This window comes from Salvelinus alpinus, chromosome 5 (assembly GCF_045679555.1).
Source record: "Salvelinus alpinus chromosome 5, SLU_Salpinus.1, whole genome shotgun sequence".
NCBI classification, from domain to species: Eukaryota; Metazoa; Chordata; class Actinopteri; order Salmoniformes; family Salmonidae; genus Salvelinus; species Salvelinus alpinus.
In genome coordinates, this window is record NC_092090.1 from 86,040,981 (window position 1) to 86,064,191 (window position 23,211).

General features: G+C 43.0%; 1 protein-coding gene across 4 annotated transcripts in view; it reads right to left on the reverse strand.

Annotated features, from left to right (window-relative positions):
• rapgef1a (Rap guanine nucleotide exchange factor (GEF) 1a) overlaps positions 1 to 23,211 on the reverse strand; it is a 47,509-nt gene continuing 24,298 nt past the window's right edge. The window contains exons 9-26 of one of the 4 annotated variants that reach the window (XM_071403985.1): positions 20,928 to 21,446; positions 18,490 to 18,692; positions 15,583 to 15,729; positions 14,309 to 14,563; positions 12,252 to 12,341; positions 8,488 to 8,570; positions 8,227 to 8,332; positions 6,827 to 6,902; positions 6,346 to 6,433; positions 6,069 to 6,158; positions 5,223 to 5,408; positions 4,856 to 4,940; positions 4,673 to 4,767; positions 4,435 to 4,513; positions 4,219 to 4,320; positions 3,954 to 4,051; positions 3,464 to 3,592; positions 1 to 3,293 (exon numbers count right to left, since the gene is read on the reverse strand). In XM_071403985.1, the coding sequence (XP_071260086.1) occupies positions 3,143 to 3,293; positions 3,464 to 3,592; positions 3,954 to 4,051; positions 4,219 to 4,320; positions 4,435 to 4,513; positions 4,673 to 4,767; positions 4,856 to 4,940; positions 5,223 to 5,408; positions 6,069 to 6,158; positions 6,346 to 6,433; positions 6,827 to 6,902; positions 8,227 to 8,332; positions 8,488 to 8,570; positions 12,252 to 12,341; positions 14,309 to 14,563; positions 15,583 to 15,729; positions 18,490 to 18,692; positions 20,928 to 21,446 (2,582 nt within the window). In that variant the 3' untranslated portion in view covers positions 1 to 3,142. The remainder of the gene's footprint in view (positions 3,294 to 3,463; positions 3,593 to 3,953; positions 4,052 to 4,218; positions 4,321 to 4,434; positions 4,514 to 4,672; positions 4,768 to 4,855; positions 4,941 to 5,222; positions 5,409 to 6,068; positions 6,159 to 6,345; positions 6,434 to 6,826; positions 6,903 to 8,226; positions 8,333 to 8,487; positions 8,571 to 12,251; positions 12,342 to 14,308; positions 14,564 to 15,582; positions 15,730 to 18,489; positions 18,693 to 20,927; positions 21,447 to 23,211) is intronic. The other 3 variants (XM_071403981.1, XM_071403982.1, XM_071403983.1) reach the window with 3 other exon arrangements.

Below are 23,211 nucleotides of genomic sequence, written 5' to 3' on the forward strand. Positions count from 1 at the left end.
TAGAAATACTGCAGGTTTTATTTACTTGCACAGGGATCTGTGGTCTGATTCTGTCAAGGGATAATGTGCCATCTTGTATTTGCGCTGGAAAGGGCTTCATTTGGCATTGAGGGGTCCCTCAGTCTTTGAGATAGACTTGATATGGACCTTAGGCAAGCATGTCCATATCAAGTCTAAGGTCCACTTATGATTGCTGTACTGTTCACTGCTATGCATAGATCCCTTGACACAAATCACATCACTTTTTTGTTCATTAATGTTTTATCCCCCTTTTCACCTCAATTTTGTGATATCCAATTGCGATCTTGTCTCATTGCTGCAACTCTCCAACGGGCTCAGGAGAGGCGAAGGTCAGGTCATGCGTCCTCCGAAACATGACCCGCCAAACTGCGCATCTTAACACCCGCCCGCTTAACCCGGAAGCCAGCTGCACCAATGTGTCGGAGGAAACATTGTTCAACTGATGACTGAAATCAGCCTGCAGGCACCCGGCCCGCCACAAGGAGTTGCTAGAGCGCGATGAGACAAGTAAAGCCCCTCCCGGCTAAACCCTCCCCTAACCCGGACAACGCTGGGCCAACTGCGGGACTCCTGGTCACAGCTGGTTGTGACACAGCCTGGGATCCAACCCGGGTCTGTAGTGACGCCTCAAGCATTGCGATGCAGTGCCTTGCGCCACTCGTGAGGTGTTCGTTCGATTTTTAAGTGCACATACAGTATACAAGTCAAATGTTTGGACACCTTCTCATTCAAGGGTTTTTCTTTATTTTGACTATTTTGTACATTGTAGAACAAGACATCAAAACTATGAAATAACACATATGGAATAATGTAGTAACCAAAAAAGTGTTAAACAAATCAACATATTTTATATTTGAGATTCTTCAAAGTAGCTACTCTTTGCATTGATGACAGATTTTCACACTTTTGGCATTCTCTCAATGAGCTTTTCCAGCAGCCTTAAAGGAGTTCCCACATATGATGAGCACTTGTTGGCTGCTTTTCCAACTCATCCCAAACCATCTCAATTGGGTTGAGGTCAGGTGATTGTGGAGGCTAGGTCATCTGATGCAGCACTCCATCACTCTCCTTCTTGGTAAAATAGCCTTTACACAGCCTGGAGGTGTGTTGGGTCATTATCCTGTTGAAAAACAAATGATAGTCCCACTAACCGCAAACCAGATGGGATGGCGTATCACTGCAGAATGCTGTGGTAGCCATGCTGGTTAAGTGTGCCTTGAATTCTAAATAAATCACTGACAGTGTCACCAGCAAAGCACCATCACATCTCCTCCTCCATGCTTCACGGTGGGAACCGCGGAGATCATCCGTTCACCTACTCTGCATCTCACAAAGACAAGGCGGTTTGGAACCAAAAATCTCAAATTTGGACTCATCAGACCAAAGGAGGTATTTCCACCATTGCTCGTGTTTCTTGGCCCAAGCAAGTCTCTTCTTATTGGTGTCCTTTAGTACTGGTTTCTTTTCAGCAACTTGACCATGAAGGCCTGATTCACGCAGTCTCCTCTGAACCGTTGATGTTGAGATATGTTGTTACTTGAACTCTGTGAAGCATTTATTTGGGCTGCAATCTGAGGTGCAGTTAACTCTAATGAACTTATCCTCTGCAGCAGAGGTAACTCTCTGGGTGTTCTTTTCCTGTGGCGGTCCTCATGAGAGTCAGTTTCATCCTAGTGCTTAATGGTTTTTGTGACTGCATTTGAAGAAAGTTTCAAAGTTCTTGACATTTTCCGGATTGACTGACCTTCATGTCTTAAAGTAATGATGGACTGTCGTTTCTCTTTGTTTATTTGAGCTGTTTTTGCCATAATATGGACTTGGTCTTTTACCAAATACGGCTATTTTCTGTATACCACCCCTACCATGTCACAACACAACTGATTGGCTCAAACACATTAAGGATAGAAATTCCACAAATGAACTTTTATCAAGGCACACCTGTTAATTGAAATGGTGACTACCTCATGAAGCTGGTTGAGAGAATGCCAAGAGTGTACAAAGCTGTCATCAAGGCAAAGGGTCGCTACTTTGAAAAATCTCAAATCTCAAATATATTTTGACATGTTTAACACTTTTTTTTGGTTACTACATGATTCCATATGTGGGATCTGAGTGGCACAGCGGTCTAAGGCACTGCATCTCAGTGCAAGAGGCATCACTACAGTCCCTGGTTTGAATCCAGGCTGTATCACATCCGGCCGTGATTGGGAGCATCGTTCGGGTTTGGCCAGGGTAGGCAGTCATTGTAAATAAGAAATTGTTCTTAACCGACTTGCCTAGTTAAATAAAGGTAAAACCTTTTTTTTTGTTATTTCATAGTTTTGATGTCTTCACTATTATTCTACAATGTAGAAAATAGTACAAATAAAAACACTTGAATGAGTAGGTGTCCAAACTTTTGACTGGTACTGTATATAAACTTCATATCACTTCTACCCATTTCTGAAGTATCCTTTTCACATCCTTTTAACGAACAAAAGGAAAACTGAATTGCATCAGTCAAACAGTATCATACAACACTTCCTTGAACTACAAAATTAAGTCTTGTGTGCATCAGTAATATCTTTACCACCAGTAGTCTTGAAGCAGACCCGGGTGATTTGAGGTATTTGCCTCAAAGTTCTGCACCACCAACAGCGGTTCTCTGCCATGTCAGGCGTTATGGCATCCCAGTTTGTGTCATCAAAAAAAGGGCTGGTGTCCCGTATTTTAAAAAAGAAGCCTAAACTGAATGACACTGAGTGGTGTTTCCCATGGCACACATCAGTATGATATGGTTTTAGTCAGAACAACGTCTCTGGTTGTGAGATCCTGAAATGCTTGGACTATACCCATAATATGGCATTGGGTGGATGGGGTTGGCGACAACGGTGAACATGAGGAATCTTTTTGCGAGCCTCCCAACACTTTGTGCTCTGCACAGTGTCTATCCCACTGGCTTTGCTCACACACGGACTGAGACCCAGTGCAATCCACAACAGAGAATCCTAAGTCGGAGAGGTCCTGTAAACTACTAACAAAAAAACATCCCAGTCTTTCAGCTGCCTTCACAGTTCTCGTTTGTAGTCTCTTGTAATCATGAAGAGTTTGTAAAATGACCCAGACCCAGTGGGACATGTTCCTATGTCTTCTCTTCGCGCTCTGTTTTGCGCCGCGTAATGTTCCGAGGTTTGATCTTCAAAGACAGCTCCCACAGAGCCTCCTCTGCCAGGTGGTCGCTGAAGTCGTTGAAGAAGGAGACAATATCGTCATTGTGTTTCAGATCATAATGCCTGGGAGAGAGGGAAAACACCATCTAAACATTGCAAAAATGGTAAAAGTTCATGGAAAATATTAAATTCCAAGATAGGCCAATGAATTAACAAATTGTTACGTGAAAGAAAAGCGCGTTGAACATAAAGCTGTATGAGAGCGACAGCCAGATTGGCCACTGTATACATACACCTGCTGGAAGCGCCTCATGCTGTCCAGGATGTTGAACTGCTGCCAGCGCTTGGAGAAGTTGACCTTCCCTTTGATTTGATCAGGGTTGCCCAGATGGACAAAGGTCAAGTCCTGGAGGATAAGACCCCTGTGTGTCGTGTGAGGAAAAAAAACAATAAACAGTAAAGACGAGAAATGCAAAGTAAGCAATACAAATGGTAGACGTGCAAATCCATTTGCATCACTTGTGACAGCGAAGTGTAACACTTTAACCCAGCAAGTTGACTTACAGAACAGCAAAGTGCATACACTTTAAACCAGCAGGTTGACTTACAGAACAGCAAAGTGTAACACTTTAAACCAGCAGGTTGACTTACAGAACAGCAAAGTGCATACACTTTAAACCAGCAGGTTGACTTACAGAACAGCAAAGTGCATACACTTTAAACCAGCAGGTTGACTTACAGAACAGCAAAGTGCATACACTTTAAACCAGCAGGTTGACTTACAAATATGGTATACATGGGGGCTCCACGTCTGCCAGTGCCGCTCGGTAGACCCGGAACGACGAGGAACTGTCTATTAACGTGCAGTATTCCTCTAGGCCCTGTAAAGAGAACAGTGACAGTCGTCCATGTTAACGTCAAACAACACCAACATGTGTAGAGAGTTCATATTAGAGGTACCTTACAGTAACTGCTGTGAAGATTACACCTTTTTTTTTCTTCAATAAACTGATGTTTCGGAGATCGATTAGACCACAGTCTAACTCACCTCTGAGGTTGTTTTCTGCCACTCCAGTCTTCGGATGGGAGCTGAATCCAAGGCAGATAATATTGCCAAATATGAGTTGAAATTATTTAGCTTCCGTAAGTGCTGCAAGAGAGTGGAGGGAGACCATCTTAAAATGCACCTGAGAATTTGTTGCTTTTTCAACAAACACGCCCAAAACAACTGTTTGCTCAAGTATCCACATTTCAAAAGGCATACCTTCATTATTTTGATAAATTTGAGGAGGAGCTTTTCTCGGTCCTGGGCTTTCTCTTGCAGAATGATTATGGAGCGTACCCTGAGAGAGACACGAAGGGGGAGAGATGCATCAGTTTGTCACCACATGTTCTCCAGGCCTGGCTGCTTTCCTCTCGGCGAGAGAGCAGTGAACTGAAGTGCTGCAGGGAAGAAGAGAAGCAGCGTGGTGACTAAGAGACGATGTGAGGTGCAAACTTACCAGTAGGACATGTTGTTAAAGTGCTCTGTGAACTGTGTGAGGTTGGCACTCTTCTCCTCGTTCTGCTCCTTAGCCCAAAGCAACACCTCAGGGATCTGTCCAGAGAGAGACACAAATAACTACTTTTTAGGCAGAGGGGCAGCATACACAGGAGGAGGAGAAAGACATGCTTGGATGAGCTACCTCAATTTTGTAGAAGAGCTCTGCATCCAGGAGAGTTAGCTGGTCGGCGATCTCATGACTTCGGAAGTCGTGCAGGGTCCCAGGTCTAAAGTTTCCCACGGGAAATGGGGGGAAGAAATTAGAAGAAAGTGAACAAGGCCAAAGTTAGAACTAGACACTGTGATACATTGATGTTCAGAACACAACAAGGAAATCCTTCACTGTCACGGAGCAGAACATTTCTAAATGCCTCTGCAAGCGGTAACATTCTCTGAAACAATACAAAATACATTGCAATACAATCTTTATTGATCCATTATACAGAAACAAGGGACGTGACGTTTTAGCTGTCACAGTATCCTCGTCCACTAATTGCGGGCGGACCTACCTGGCAGCGACACCTCTTGCGGCCAGTGGTTTGAGGGAGTAGGTGTAGCGCAGCAGCTTCCTCTGCTCCACCTTGTCCAGGATGTTTGTGCGGAGCACGCGGGCCAGGCTCAGCTCACCGTTACACACAAGCCTGAACACCAAGTCCATCAGCTGCATCAGGATGTCCTCCGTCATCTCCACCAGACTGACACACACAGACACACACACACAGCCGAGGGGATGGAGAGATGAGAGAATGGTATGAGAGAGGGTGGTAGAGGTGGAAAAAGACCCGAGGAGGTGTTTACTTGCGCTGCGAGCTGCTCCAATAATTAAACAAATGTAACAGAAGCCCTATCACTCTCTGCACACCCCAGCTTGCCATCACAGCTAAATTACATTTGAAAACTGATGGATATGCGCAAAAAGAGCAGACAACCGAGCAGGCTATTGGCTGGTAGGGGATGCGGCTGGCTGATCACAGCTGTCACACGTTGATATTGAAGAAAGCATTCATTTTGATATGACATATCTGACATCATGCTCTGAACTCTGTTTGATATTCTCTTTGTAGGACGTGTAGGGATGCATTCTGTGCTCAGTCATTTATTTTGATATGAGAAACATATACCCCCCCCAATTGTTTTCTTCTTCGGGTCTACAGTGAAAATAGCCAAAAAGTCATGAGTTTGCATTTCTGTAATCATGACTGGTTAATCCCCCCCCTTTTACCAGGAACAGACCAAAGGAAAAGTGAATAAGAATCGTCATTGTTTGCACAGTCATTGAAGGACAAACTTTTCTTTGCAGATTGCAGGTTTTTGATAGCTAGACTTCTGGTCAAATGGCAGGCTAGAGACCTCACCACAGCTCGTCCACCACACGGACGAGAACAAAGAAGGTGTTTTTGCTGACTTTCTTCTTGAAGGTATCTGGGCAGTGACAAAACCTGGTGTATGTGTGGAGGTGTTAAGGAAAACAAACAACTAGTCAAAGTATATTACACATCTTACAGTATTCAGAGTGTATACGACTATGTGATGTGGTAGGGATTTTGCTACCCGTTCCCCATTGGCTCAACCAAGCAGGCTTTGTTGGAGGAAACTTTGGGTCCACATGTGAGAAGTGAAGCATGGAAAGGATATCTGTAGTGCAGCTTTTTGATAAGGTCCTCTGGGGTTATGAACGTTCTGTACGTCGTCAGGAAAGCCTCACAGTACAAGACAAGATCTGGAAAAGAAGACCACAAAGGAGATTACTGAATATCCTCTCACTTCCCCAGAGCTCTATTTGGGAGGAAGGAAAGTCTGGGTGTATTATAGAAAAGCAGTACTAGTAAAAGCTAGAATCCTTAGTTGCTACATCCATTTTTGGACTATAAATTCATTATTTACACTACCGTTCAAAAGTTTGGGGTCACTTAAAAATGTCCTTGCTTTTGAAAGAAAAGCACCTTTTTTTGTCCATTAAAATAACATCAAATTGATCAGAAATACAGTGTAGACATTGTTAATGTTGTAAATTACTATTGTAGCTAAAGCATATAACTTGTACCTTCCATCTGAGTGGACACCGACTGCATGTAATAGGGGGAGGGGGGTGTACTACGGAGGTCATAAATACCTTTGCGGTCCGTTTCTGTGGCGTGGACTAATAAAATATCCCCCGATCCGGCTCGGACATCTGGACCGTCGTCGTTCTGGTATCACATGTGGACAGATGAAAAGTTGTAAGGGCAGAGAGAGAGAGGATTAGCCGAAGTGTTGACCTCATGAGGAGTCTTAGTGTAGCCCTACAAGTGACTGTCCTGATGAAACCATTCTAACAATATTGAAAAATATGTTTTGAAAAGCCATGCTAGCCATGAGGGGGTTTTCTATAAGGGGATAGGCGCTACTAAAGCTGCACTGACCGTACCATGCTAACTCCAGATCGTCACCTACATACTTATCATCTACTGTGAGAATGTGATCATATAGCCCCCGCAAAATCAACTCTAGACTTCAAAGCCACTTCCACTGTGTTTTTTCATTGTTCCCCTCTAATCAGGGACTGATTTAGACCTGGGATACCAGGTGGGTGCAATTATCAGGTAGAACAGAAAACCAGCAGGCTCTGGACCTTTGCATTTGAGTTACAGAGGTAGGGGCCAGCAGAGGGCAAGCTCTCTGTAAACAGCTGATTGGTGGCTTATTCTGTATTAGTAGTATGTATTAGCACATGTGCTCCTAAGTTGAAAAAGTTACGAGCACAAAAATAAAATGTAGGTGCACAATAAAAGTATGAGGAAGAGTGTTGTTATTCTAAGAAATGGCAAAAAGTTTGGTTTTTGGAGTCTTCCATGCTGAATCAATTACAATGTACCCTCAAATATTTGAGTCACTTAGGTGAGACAAAACATTTCAGCTGCCCCTTTAAGGGCCGGGACGTTACCATTGTAACGGTGGGACTCACATGTCTGTCTGTGAGAGATGAGATTCTCCGACATGTCTCTTCGCTAGCAGTTGAGCAAGCTCAAACTAACATTGAAATACAACCTAGTGTGTGAACAAAACGATGTAAATAGCCAAGAAACACGAGAACAAAGTCACACTTTAGTAGACTTTCAGGTAAGTTTGGACACAGGGGTCTCCCGAGTGGCGCAGTGGTCTAAGGCACTGCCTTAGAGAGATCCTGGTTCGGGTCCAAGCTCTGTTACAGTCGGCCGTGACCGGGAGACCCATGGGGCGGCGCACAATTGGCCCAGCGTTGGCTGGTTTAGGGGAGGGTTTGGCCGGCAGGGATGTCCTTGTCCCATCGTGCTCTAGTGACTCCTGTGGCAGGCCGGGCGTATGCACGCTGACACGGTCGCCAGGTGTACGGTGTTTCCTAGTAAAATAGTCGCACCGTAGAGCCATGTAGGATCCTATGAAGTATCACATAAAAATAGGCATCTCCTGCTCTATGATTAAACAGCTTGATCTGAAAGAGACGTGAGGTAAAATGGACTGACCATCAACAGTAGAAAACGAGGACATGTTTACCTCCTGCTTTAGTGTTAACCGGGACATGATCTCCATGTGATCGATGAGGGAAAGCTCATCCGTCTCCTCACTACTCTGCCCATCTTCAGAGGACTTTTGTCTTCGGCTGAGTGAGAGAGAAAGAGAAAAAGAATATAACAAAAAAGGGAATCCTTCCTACTGTCACTGGAGAGTAGGAACAATGGAGAATATTGTATTATTTATTTTACCTCAAAATAAAAGGAAACAGAAAGGCCAGACTGTTATGGCATGGGTTCTTACCGGTCATCGGACATGTCCTTGTTATTGCACAGTGGGTTCTCTGAGGCAGTGTCCTCCAGTGAGTCATCTATGGCAGACGAGTCCTGATAACAACACAGAGTGGTTAGGACTGGTCTCACACCAAATCCAGCAGCCTGAGGTCATGTTCGTTAGGGCATGGCACAGAAAAGGTTTCACAATAATTTGCAGTTGAAAACGAAAATGTGCATTTCTCATTGGACATTTATTTCTATGCTTGTTTCAGGTTATTTTCTTCTGTTCGGTACCTAATGAACATGACCCTGAGGTCAAGATAAAGGTAAATGCTTTCTTAGTTAAGGTAGATGTGTGGGTACGTTGTCTAAGCACATGGAGGTTTCAACTTAGTATTCAGTGAATTGTTCCGTCAGCTTTGAGGAAAACAGACAATGGTAGTTCACACACACTATTAATATCACACGCTCTATGGATCAGTGGAGGCTGCTGAGGGGAGGACGGCTCATAATAATAACTAGAATTGAGAAAATGGAATGACATCAAACACATGGAAACCATGTCTTTAATGTATTTGATACCATTCCACCTATTCCACTCCAGTCATTACCATGGGCCAGTCCTCCGCAATTAAGGTGCCACCAATCTCCTGTGGTATGGATACATGCATTACTCTAGCCTCACTTCTCTAGTGCAAGTGCAACACTAAATACACAATACACTTAATATACAGTGCCTTCAGAAAATATTCACACCCCTTGACTCTTTCCATATTTGGTTGTGTTACAAAGTGGGATTAAAATTGATTTGTCTTTTATTTTCTTTTTTTACACAAAATAACTAATGTGTAAGAAAAATAAAACACTAATATATCTTGATTAGATAAATATTCAAACCCCCTGAGTTACATGTTAGAATCATTCTTTCTGGGTAAGACTAAGAGCTTTGCATACCGGGATTGTACAATACTTGCAATTTTTTCTTTTTTGAATTCTTCAAGTTCTGTCAAGTTGGTTTTTGATCATTGCTAGAGAGCAATTTTCAAGTTTTGCCATGGATTTTCAAGACAAAACTAGATGTCATCGTGGTTAGTAACTCCAGTGTAGATTTGGCCATGAGGGACCTTAGAGATAATTGTATGTGTGGGGTACAGAGATGAGGTAGTCATTCAAATGTTAAACACTATTATTGCACACAGAGTGAGTCCATGCAATGTAATATGTGACTTGTTAAACACAATTTTACTCCTGAACGTATTTATGCTTGCCATAAGAAAAGGGGTTGAATACTTATTGACTTAAGACATTTTGGAATTTGTAAAAATTTCTACAAATGTAATTCCACTTCATGGGGTATTGTGTGTAGGCCAGTGACACAAAATCTCAATTTAATCCACCTTAAATTCAGGCTGTAACACAACAAAATGTGGAAAAAGTCAAGAGGTGTAAATACCTTCTGAAGGCTCTGTATGTACCCATCTCCAACCCAGAAGACAGTCCAGATTTTTTTAACGAAAAACGCGGGGAATGGGGAAAACTTTGAGCGAGAAAGAGTGAATAAATAAGCTGAGCGTTTAGTGGTTTTATTGGGCTGTCCTTCCTGATGAAAGGCCTTACGCAAGATGTTAAATACACAGACTTAACTCAGAGCCATTCATGAATCCAGTTGTAATTAGTTACTACGATCCAGACCTGACCCAGGTGGACAACCACCACTGGCCTTAACGGCCAAGTTTATGAACATGATAGAAAATGTCTCACTGTCACTTGGATACAAATCCCCCTTGAGACAATGACAGGGGAGTGACTGATGTCCTTTGAGCTAGAACTACACATAGGCCCATTTAGTAGGGAATGGGGACTAGAGGTCGACCGATTAATCGGAATGGCCGATTAATTTGGGTCGATTTCAAGTTTTCATAACAATAGGTAATCGGCATTTTTGGACACCGATTGTGGGCGATTACATTGCACTCCACGAGGAGACTGCGTGGCAGGCTGACCACCTGTTACGCAAGTGCAGCAAGAAGCCAAGGTAAGTTGCTAGCTAGCATTAAACTTCTCTTATAAAAAACAATCAATCTTCACATAATCACTAGTTAACTACACATGGTTGATGATATTACTAGTTTATCTAGCTTGTCCTGCGTTGCATATAATCGATGCGGTGCCTGTTAATTTCTCATCGAATCACAGCCTACTTCGCCAAACGGGTGATGATTTAACAAGCGCATTCGCGAAAACAGCACTGTCGTTGCACCAATGTGTACCTAATCATAAACATCAATGACTTTCTTTAAAATCAATACACAAGTATATATTTTTAAACCTGCATATTTAGTTAATATTGCCTGCTAACATGAATTTCTTTTAACTAGGGAAATTGTGTCACTTCTCTTGCGTTCCGTGCAAGCAGAGTCAGGGTATATGCAGCAGTTTGGGCCGCCTGGCTCGTTGCGAACTGTGTGAAGACCAATTATTCCTAACAAAGACTAATTCATTTGCCAGAATTGTACATAATTATGACATAACATTGAAGGTTGTGCAATGTAACAGCAATATTATAGACTTATGGATGCCACCTGTTAGATAAAATACAGAACGGTTCCGTATTTCACTGAAAGAATAAACGTTTTGACCATATTAATGACCTAAGGCTCGTATTTCTGTGTGTTATTATGTTATAATTAAGTCTATGATTTGATATTTGATAGAGCAGTCTGACTGAGCGGTGGTAGGCAGCAGCAGGCTCGTAAGCATTCATTCAAACAGCACTTTCCTGCATTTGCCAGCAGCTCTTCGCTGTGCTTCAAACATTGAGCTGTTTATGACTTCAAGTCTATCAACTCCCGAGATTAGGCTGGTGTAACCGATGTGAAATGGCTAGCTAGTTAGCGGGGTGCGCGCTAATAGCGTTTCAATCGGTGACGTCACTCGCTCCGAGACCTTGAAGTAGTTGTTCCCCTTGCCCTGCAAGGGCCACGGCTTTTGTGGAGCGATGGGTAACGATGCTTCGAGGGTGGCTGTTGTCGATGTGTCCCTGGTTTGAGCCCAGGTAGGGGCGAGGAGAGGGACGGAAGCTATACTGTTACACTGGCAATACTATAGTGCCTATAAGAACATCCAATAGTCAAAGGTATATGAAATACAAATCGTATAGAGAGAAATAGTCCTATAATTCCTATAACCTAAAACTTCTTACCTGGGAATATTGAAGACTCTTGTTAAAAGGAACCACCAGCTTTCATATGTTCTGAGCAAGGAACTTAAACGTTAGCTTTTTTACATGGCACATATTGCACTTTTACTTTCTTCTCCAACACTTTGTTTTTGCATTATTTAAACCAAATTGAACATGTTTCATTATTTATTTGAGGCAAAATTGATTTTATTGATGTATTATATTAAGTTTAAATAAAAGTGTTCATTCAGTATTGTTGTAATTGTCATTATTACAAATAAATTAATTAATCGTACGATTAATCGGCATCGGCATTTTTTGGTCCTCCAATAATCGGTATCGACGTTGAAAAATCATGATCGGTCGACCTCTAATGGGGACAGTCCAGTAGTAGGGGATTTGGGGAAAGGAAGAGAAACATGGTAATGTACAGGCAGTAACCAAAGCAGGGCATGCCAAGCGGTCGAAGAGACACAGCGAATCCTGAGTGGTTAGGTCACATACAGATAGGGTTACTTAGTGAGGTCTGTTGTCAGTCATGGTGCAACTGTCTGTGAAAGCACGCTTTTCTCTCCTCGCTCCCATGCAGCCTCTCTGCTAAGGCTACTTACTCGGCGGGAGAGCCTATATCCGTTGGCTTGGCTGGATGTGTACAGATTAACGTACTCTCCCTCCCCGCCTTCCTCGTTAGCGCTTTCGCTCTACGGGGGAAAAAAGAAAAACAGCAAAGAGAATGACAGATGCTAGGAAAAAGCAAATGTGGTTCCGAATGCGAAAGCTTCTCACAACTAGCCAGACAAAACAAACAAGTACCTACAGTGGGGCAAAAAAAGTATTTAGTCAGCCACCAATTGTGCAAGTTCTCCCACTTAAAAAGATGAGAGAGGCCTGTAATTTTCATCATAGTTACACTTCAACTATGACAGACAAAATGAGAAAAAAAAATCCAGAAAATCACATTGTAGGATTTTTTATGAATTTATTTGCAAATTATGGTGGAAAATAAGTATTTGGTCACCTACAAACAAGCAAGATTTCTGGCTCTCACAGACCTGTAACTTCTTTTTTAAGAGGCTCCTCTGTCCTCCACTCGTTACCTGTATTAATGGCACCTGTTTGAACTTGTTATCAGTATAAAAGACACCTGTCCACAACCTCAAACAGTCACACTCCAAACTCCACTATGGCCAAGACCAAAGAGCTGTCAAAGGACACCAGAAACAAAATTGTATACCTGCACCAGGCTGGGAAGACTGAATCTGCAATAGGTAAGCAGCTTGGTTTGAAGAAATCAACTGTGGGAGCAATTATTAGGAAATGGAAGACATACAAGACCACTGATAATCTCCCTCGATCTGGGGCCCCACGCAAGATCTCACCCCGTGGGGTCAAAATGATCACAAGAACAGTGAGCAAAAATCCCAGAACCACACGGGGGGACCTAGTGAATGACCTGCAGAGAGCTGGGACCAAAGTAACAAAGCCTACCATCAGTAACACACTACGCCGCCAGGGACTCAAATCCTGCAGTGCCAGACGTGTCCCCCTGCTTAAGCCAGTACATGTCCAGGCCCGTCTGAAGTTTGCTAGAGAGCATTTGGATGATCCAGAAGAAGATTGGGAGAATGTCATATGGTCAGATGAAACCAAAATAGAACTTTTTGGTAAAAACTCAACTCGTCGTGTTTGGAGGACAAAGAATGCTGAGTTGCATCCAAAGAACACCATACCTACTGTGAAGCATGGGGGTGGAAACATCATGCTTTGGGGCTGTTTTTCTGCAAAGGGACCAGGACGACTGATCCGTGTAAAGGAAAGAATGAATGGGGCCATGTATCGTGAGATTTTGAGTGAAAACCTCCTTCCATCAGCAAGGGCATTGAAGATGAAACGTGGCTGGGTCTTTCAGCATGACAATGATCCCAAACACACCGCCCGGGCAACGAAGGAGTGGCTTCGTAAGAAGCATTTCAAGGTCCTGGAGTGGCCTAGCCAGTCTCCAGATCTCAACCCCATAGAAAATCTTTGGAGGGAGTTGAAAGTCCGTGTTGCCCAGCAACAGCCCCAAAACATCACTGCTCTAGAGGAGATCTGCATGGAGGAATGGGCCAAAATACCAGCAACAGTGTGTGAAAACCTTGTGAAGACTTACAGAAAACGTTTGACCTCTGTCATTGCCAACAAAGGGTATATAACAAAGTATTGAGATAAACTTTTGTTATTGACCAAATACTTATTTTCCACCATAATTTGCAAATAAATTCATTTATTGAATGACAGACTCATTTTGTCTGTCATAGTTGAAGTGTACCTATGATGAAAATTACAGGCCTCTCTTTTTAAGTGGGAGAACTTGCACAATTGGTGGCTGACTAAATACTTTTTTGCCCCACTGTATATCATCTCAAATGAAACCACTAAGAACCAACTGTTCCAATCACCACAGCATACATAGAGCTGCAGACTTGTTTTTTTACCTAGGGTTTGGCCTCTTTTCAAGGATAAGAACATCATGTCACCGATATTGAAACAGCCCTTTGCTAACAATGTTTATACCCTACTCCAGATCTGTGCTCTTCTTCAATAGCACCCCCCCCCTGTCAAACGCAATCACATTTTCTTTTCGCACAGTGCCTAACACTTGTCACAACACACAGCTAGGGCTCACCAAAGAGGTTTGACGAGTGTCAGAGAAAGAAGAGTCAGTGAGAAGACAGATAGCAAGAGAGCCACCAGAGCTGTCCAGAGAGCCGTTGGCCACCAGCACAGGGTCAGGGCTGCCACTGCCCGGGGCCGCTAGGTCCATGCTCTGTGATTGGTGGACAATGGCAGAGTGGGAAGAGACAGATGAGAGAAGATATGGAATGGAAGATTGGCAGAGAGGCGCAAAGTCCTGAGAATAGGACCGGAGAACGGTCTTATGCTGAGAGAGCGAAGGCGAGAAATGAGAAGGAAAGAGAGAGAGATTAAGACAAAAGCTACTTGAGAGATCTACAAGGTCAAAGAGCAAATATTTTTTTAAATAAATAATTGAGATGCATTGGCATACTTGCCATCGGAGAACAATATGACTGTAGGCTATATTGTCTGTATCTGACTGGTCAGTCAGTGACTCGAATTCCTAATTCAACTCAGTCTCTTCAAAATGACATATTCACAAAATGTGCTTGTAACTTGTAACAGATCTGTTGAATATCCCATGCATATAGATTTAATTGAAACCAAGTCAAAAGGGTGCAACAAGGATCAATGGTTCTTCAGCAAGAACAGATCAATTGTCCTCAACATTGCTCCAAAACTAGAATGATTAGACAAAGAATACAGAAAATTCATTTGCTGCGTTTGTATCATAATGGATCTGGATTGTGTTCAAGCCCCAGTTTTAAATGAATGACATCCGCTAATATAAATAACACATTTCACAAATTCTGGATGAAAACACACCTTTTCAACTGCATGCTTTCTCCCTGACAGAGATTGCCATTTAGTGTGTAAATATTGAGGCGTCTGATAGAGTGAAGAATGAACGTGTGTTTGCCAGTGTGTGGTTTTTGCACAATATACTCCCTTATCAGTAGCTGAACATGTCTACAATGGCTAATGGCTAATAAAATAACGTTTTGTATTGGTGTCAATACTTCTAAAGCAGAAGCACAGTCGTGTCTGTGGCGGAGCAGACAAGGTTTCAACTGGTATTGGTTTTCTTTCAAATACTTCTGATGCACTTGATCGAGCTTGCCTGACACGGTGGGACCAATTAAATAGTTCCCAAAGTGCAACACTTTTATTTGATTTAGCACCGCACTTTGCCACTGACTTTCCAAGTTAAATAAAACGTTTTAGAAAGAAAACAAATACTATTTAAAGCCAAGTCTGCTGTAGAGAGTGAGAAGAGCAGAGAATCAGACAGGCAGGCAGACAAGCCCACTGAGAGTCACTCACCATGGGGGTGGTCAGGGAGGAGTTAGAGACTGACATGCTGAGAGCAGCCCCCGTCTCCTCCTCCACCACCACTGCAGCCTGCGACTGCTGAAGGTGGCAGGAGAGAGAGGACGAAGAAGAGGACGAGGAAGAGGCAGAGTGGGAGGCCTGGAAGGGGGGGGGGGGAGAGCGTGGGGAAAGGAGAAAGTAGATAGAGAGGAGCAGAGAGAAAGTACAGTGGGAGATGTTAGTTAGCAAAAGAAGACGTAGGTCTACGCAGATAGTTGAGCCCAATCTAGAAGCAGCAGAAAACAATAGGCTTGATGGACTAAAAGAATGCTACGGCAGACAAAGCGTTAAAATAGAAACACACTAGTGCTTTCTAATATTCTACTGTTACCTCTGTGTTATGCATCGCTCTGATGGAGGCTGGGCTTTCCAAAAAGAAAAAAGGAATGAGATTTGATGAGTGCAATGGAAAATGAAGCCCCAAAATGTTTTATTTTCATTTCAAACACATCTTACGATGAAAAACGCATCATCATGATGATGTGGCCGGTGACACTGCAGGGAACTAGTCCGCGTTCACATCCTTGTCGGGACTAGGAAACTCCAACATTTCCGACTTGCTGATTTGTTGAACGCAGTTACCATGTTGGAAATGTCAGAGTTTCCTAGTTCCGACTAGTGCGTGAACATGGAACGTATCAACAGTGGACTAAAGGAAAAAATACTAAAATATAGTTTGAGTGGATTTTCCCTTTAACCCGTTTCACCTAAGCATTTACATAAATTATCCTAACCTTTGTCATTAGTTTCCTTAACTGCCAACGTAAATTATTTCCATGATTCTCCTTTGTTGTTAAGCAACCTGGTCTCAGAGAAATAGTATAATACTATACATGCGCCAAGATGTATTATAAGGTATATCTCTGAGCAACCTGGTCTCAGAGAAATAGTATAATACTATACATGCGCCAAGATGTATTATAAGGTATATCATCCAATTCGTATGCTATTGTACATCCAGGTAAGACGTTTGATACTATACATCCTATAATTAGTATGATATTGTATGATCTATGCATAGTCACCTTACCCCTACCTACATGTACAAATGACCTTTTTTTTTTTTTTTTTTTACTTTAGTTTATTTAGTAAATATATAAAAAAATGCATTGTAGGTTAAGGGCTTTTAAGTAAGCATTTCACGGTAAGGTCTACTACACATGTTGGATTCGGCGCATGCGACTAATAACATTTGATTTTGATCGCTACTCCATTCATAATAAAAAAAATATATATATATATATATAAAATGTTTACCTTCATTTAACTAGGCAAGTCATAATGCAACCTAACGTAACATAATATATCATACTAAATGGAGTGCCACAGATTTACGTACAGAATAATACGAATTGCCCTGAGACCACGTTGAACTATGCCTACATACTGTGTAGAAGTCTATTCATTCTGGCAATCAGAAAGTACACAATGTGGACATGGCAGTTAACAACCGCCAGCACAGAAACAACTTTTTGATTACATGAAACACAAACACCCTTTCCTCTCCCTCCCTACATCCAGGAGCGCATCTTTCACTGGGGACGGGGGACATGTCCCCCTCACATTCGGACCCCTTTTATCATTGGAATGTGATACAAAACGAGGCAACGGTGTGCTTTAAGACCATGCAGAAGCCTCAGAGCGGTCTGGTAGGCTGTTTGGCATGTTTATCCGACTGGATACATTTCATTTTTAAATGTTTATGTCCCTCCCACTTCTAAAACCAAAGTTGCACCCCTGCCTACATCTATAGATTAAGTTCAAACCAATCATTGTTTTATTTCCCTGCTCCCCAGAGGATTCTGTGATTCGTCTTAATCCTCACCCAATATGAACTGGGCATGCAGTAATCCACAAGGTCAAATAACAGAAAAAAAATGTGCAGAGATGTTTCATTTTCGTTTCTCACATTTTGATCCGCTTCAGATATGCTTAAAAAGATCTGTAATCATGGATAAACCTTGAGCATGGATTGACTCATTTATATCGGGTTCATGTTTTTTTTCTGGCAGAGCAAATTACTTTTTCCAACCATGAATGTCTGGTAGAGAGATTATGGCATTGAATATAATCTGGGAAGTGAACTACTAAAGCCTTGCAGAGGCCTGAAACAAACATAACAAATGGCCAAAATGATGAAAACAAATTCTAGTCCAGTGGTGGGATGTAAGATGGGACATCATGGAGGACAAGTCTGTACAAAAGGCCAATCGTCTTATGCCGGCGGGGGAAAAACCCATTTTACTGAGAAGTGGTAGTAATTTAAATTGTACCGTTGCACTGATTTGTATTTGTTGTTAAGATGTTTTTTTCTGATGCAAAAGGTAGCCTACTGGTTAGAGCGTTTGGCCAGTAACTGAAAGGTTGCTGGTTCGAATACCCGAGCCGACAAGGTGGAAAATCGGCTTATGTTCCCTTGAGGATGGCACTTAACCCTAATTTGCTCCAGGGGAACCGTACTACTATGGCTGACCCTGTAAAGCAACACATTTCTCTGCACCTATCCGGTGTATGTGACAGTAAAACATGTCTTTTAAAATGTTTTCTCTATGTATTGAAGTAGAGTTTGGAGATGAGTTACCACTAGAGTCTGCTTGCCTTCTGGATGTTCAGGACTTAACACCCTGCTTTTCTTCTTCTATGGTATACAGATGGGCTAAAACATCATGGACTCACTCACCACTCAATCCTACACACTTGGTACAATATATGATAAGAAAATTAGTTTCCTGAAATGCATATGTATTGAGGCTTGGTAAGTGATGGGTGTGTGGATGGGCTGGCGTACTGCATGTTGTAACACTGGTGAGTGTGAGGCCTCAGTGTGGCTTCAGTGTGAGGTGAGGGGCTATAGTTTACCAGCTGCCTCTGTTTGGGTGGCAGTGCCGGGGGTGGGAGGGGCTCGTGGACAGAGTCGCTGCTGCTAAACGAGTCGTTGAAGCCGTAGACTTCCTGGAAGCGCTTGTTGCGTTGCTCATAGATGCTGTTGCTCTGTGGCATCTGGTAGAAAACCGAGGGCTGGGGCTCCGAGTAGTCTTCCACAAACTGCATGTACTTCAGTACTGTGGGGGTGAGACGTGCGCACACAGACGCACACACACGCACACACACACAAACACAGACCAAAAAAACAGGGGATATTACAATGACAATGCGCTTGCAGATGATAATGACAGTGTTCTTCAGAGTATCCCAAACCGTTTACACATTGTTATAGTGTTTAGATGAGGAGGAAATTCTACAAGTCAAACGTTGGTTTAAATGGAGCACTTCACTTCCAAATTGTCAAATGAAAAATGGTCGTGGTGTGCATTAAATACAATTTCAAAACAAGAAAATCGTATTTTGGGGGAGATGACAATGCTAGCCCTGTAGAAACCCTGACCATTCAGTTATTAGAACAGTGCTCTGCTGTTGAAAATCTAAATAAACAGGCTAGCGGAGGCACAAGTGCAGCCAAAGTCCTGGTTTTAAGCTCTTTATAGTGCTACTGAACATTTAAAATGTGCTGATTACTACATAGTTATGGCCACCCTTCAACACATACGCTGAGAGGGCCAATCAGCACAAGCTCATTTCCTGCACAGCCGGGAGAGTCCACTCCTCTATTAACTGACACATTCCATCAACAAATGCATTATTTCATGTGAGCTCACAGGGCTGGCATAAGTGAAACCTCCAGGCCTCCGTGTGTGTGTGTGTGTGTGTGTGTGCGCACAGGGCTCCTAGCTGTGGACTCATCCACACACACCCACAGGGCCAGCCCGCAGCACAAACATGAAGCACATGGAACTCCCAACGGCTCTTCATTCAGCAGCAGCAGCATGTCCTATCCAACATGGCTGGCCCCATTGTGATGGTCTAGCTAGCAGACAGAGGGTTGAGGGCAAGATGGAACAACCAAATCCTATAGGAACATAATAAGTATGGCAGATCTGCAGGGATTACAAGCATGTATCAGACGGACACACCTGCCCAATAAAGGTGTCCAAATGCTTCCCAGCCGAAACAGTTCGGAAGAGTTTGTGCATATATTATGACGTTTTAGACAAGGGTATGTTTTTTCCCATCTGTTCGGGCGCACATTTTTTCTTGAGGCAAACCGAAGTTGGTAGCCGAAGTCTACGGGATCAATTTCACACCATATGTATTGATTTCAAAATAAAATAAATCGTGAACATGAAAAACAAAGTTGAGAATGTAAACATTATATTTTCGAGGATGGGTGAAATAATGGATGTTGAAATCAAAAACCCAACAATTGAAAGCAAAATGTATAGAATTGTAAACAAAAATAAGACATCAAAAGCAAAACCCAAAGAATTTTGAAAACGAATGCAAAAATTTAACCGAAAACGATTTTTGCATTAGTTAAAAAAAAAAAAAAGTTTATCATTTGTCATAGAGTTTTGCTTTCGCTTAAAAATGATTTGCTTACAAGTTTTTGGGGTTTGATGTCTTACTTTTGTGTACAATTCTATACATTTTGCTTTCAATTGTTGGGTTTTTGATTTCAACATCCATTATTTCGTCCTCGAAAATATAATGTTTACATTCTCAACTTTATTTTTCATGTTCACGATTTATTTTATTTTGAATTCAAAACATATGGTGTGAAATTGACCCCATAGAAGTGTACGCCCCTTCGTCGGTGATTGGTCAACAGTATGGATTCTTCAATAAAGTCTTTGCTGTCATTCAACAAGAGATTACTATTTTTCTTGCACACTTTTTCATTCACAAAATACTGCACCAAACATCTTAGATGTATAATCTAAGATATCCTCGGCAAAAACATCAAAATGAATGACAGATTTCTTGAGTTATCTTAGATTAATTCTAACTATTTTGAGGAAGTGTATACTGGCTAAGGCATCTCAAAAAGGACAAACAGTACTATTGGTGCTTTTTTCTTGTTTTTCAAGCGAAGGTCTTTTAAGGAAGCATGCGAGCACAATTGTTCGGTTCCCCTAACCGAGTTTGGCTAGGCGCCAGCCGAACTGAAGCTTGCTGACGCCTTAAGGGTGCCAGGTTTCGTCTGAACCCAGCCACACCCCCCTACTGGAAAAAAAACTTGGGACCCCAACATTACACTGAGATAAAATATAATGTGTTCTATTTAATTCTGTGGTTTTATTATTATAGCACAGCAGTAGGCCTCCATGTGCATTACAGACATACCTAAGGGGCCTAATCCGCTGTATTTGGAGCTTAAATTTGAAAACCCTGGTAACAGTAGAGATTGTATAAGGCTTTTTAGGAATTATTTCTGCCTGCCCCTGACGTCAGATACTCACTGTGACGGCTCTTCTTCTCAGGGAGTGGCGGTGGACTCTGAGGTACGTCTGTCGTCTCGCTGCTGCTGAACTCGGACACAAACCCCCCGGCGACGTGGCACAGGGGCGAGATGTCGGGCGTGAACAGGGGGAAGGGGGGCACAGGCGGTAGGTCCTCCTCCATGAGGTTGTCGTACTGGGATGGGTGGCGCTCAAAAGAAACGCACCAGGAGGAGCCCGAGTAGGAGCCGTCGGAAAAGCCCGAGCAGGCGCCACCTCGGCGCTTCTTTTCCGGCAGGGCAGGGGGCGGCAGGGCGTAAGTCATGCGGGAGTAGAGGGGGGACACGGAGCAGCCCTGGAGGGGGCTGAAGTGTGGCTGTGCCAGCGGCGGACCGGGTCCAGGGCAGGGGGAGGAAGACTCGCTGTGGGACTCAGGCAGGGGGCTGAGGCACGCTCCCACTGGCACAGGAGTCATCTGCTCCAGGCTGGACAGGTCCTGGTGCAGGAAGTCGTAGTCCGGGTCGTAGTGGTCTGTGGTGTCTGTGGAGGGGAGAAGGGAGAGAGAGAGAGAGAGAGAGAGAGACGGGAGACAGGTGAGTCACCACACAGAGCACTGAAAACAAAGCCACACTGTCACTTTGGCATAAAAGGTACTTTTCTCAAAAAAAAACACTCAGGAGCACAACAAACACATTGGCAGAATCTATTTTCATTAGGGGGTGAGGTGGGATATTGGGATTTCACAAAGGGTTGGTTTTGAAACTGATCCATGACACGTCAGTTGATCACAATGGAGAAGGCACAAAATGGCTCGCTTCTCCTCCCACTGAGAAAAGGGCCACCTGATGACTTGGTGCAACGTTCTTATTGCCTTGACAACCATCACTTTCTTGTCTTCGGTCCCAGAAGGTTTCAGCCGTGGTATTACAGCTTAGACTTTTTGAGGCTGCATCTCAATAGCATCGCATGGCTTCCTCTACTCAACAAATTCCCAGTAAGCATCCACCATATTGCCCTCCTCCCTGCTATGCTGTTTCCAGACTGATGCAGATGAAGGAGAGGTGGCTGCTTAAAGACTATTGAGATGCAGCCTCGGTGAAGTCTTGTCTCTTTGCTCACAGGATGGTGGTCACAGCTCGTAAACAATGCTCTGTGCTGTTGGAGGTGGCAGGAACAGGAAGCTCCTGCCTGCGTGTGTTGACTCATTCCCGTGATGACCACGGTGCTCCTAATCAAAGAGACAGGCCTCTCTTGCTGGAATTATAGTGTCTCCTCTCTATCCTAATGGGCTCACAGTGGCTCCTCTCTACCTAATGGGCTCATAGTGGCTCCTCTCTACCTAATGGGCTCATAGTGTCCCCTCTCTAACCTAATGGGCTCATAGTGGCTCCTCTCTAACCTAATGGGCTCATAGTGGCTCCTCTCTAACCTAATGGGCTCATAGTGTCTCCTCTCTAACCTAATGGGCTCATAGTGGCTCCTCTCTAACCTAATGGGCTCATAGTGGCTCCTCTCTACCTAATGGGCTCATAGTGGCTCCTCTCGAAAACCAATGGGCTCATAGTGGCTCCTCTCGAAAACCAATGGGCTCCTTCCTACCTAATGAGCTCCTCTCTAATCAGACCTCTGTGAAGCCAGTGCAGGAACATGTAACTCATACGTGTTTGTGTTGTGTGTGAGTTTCATGTGTGTGTGTGTTAGGGATGAGCATTTGAAATGTTTTGACTGTTCGAGCACTCGCATGAAAAAAAGTATTTTTTAGAACACAAGGCCCGCACTGGATTTTTTGTGTGCATTTTTCTAGATGTCATAAGATTGCAACAGCACAAAATATATCATAACCATTACAAATAAATCCAAATAGCTAAATTGCCTCAATAAAAAAGCAAGTGCCATATAAGATAACATTTTTAACAAACAATATCAACTGGTTATTATATTATATTGTGAAACACAATCTTCAAAAAAGCAGTAACCTGCTTGTAGAACTCTATGGCTGTGTAATGGCATAGCCTTGTTTTGTTAAGTTAGTAGACAGACGCTCTTATTTCCTGAGCCCTTATCACAGTCAAGACACCTATTTTATAGTAAAAAAAAACATGATGTAATAAAACAATATAACTGAATATTTTTCCAAATGAATAAAGTTGCCAGTGTGAAGTGATGCACATCTCATGCCTGGAGCAGTTATTATCAAAGAGGGATCATTTGAAACGGGACTCGATTTGTTTGAGATGAAAGAAAAAATTCATGGTTACAAACCAACATTTGTCTTCTTTTCGATATACAGACGTTCGATGTAATC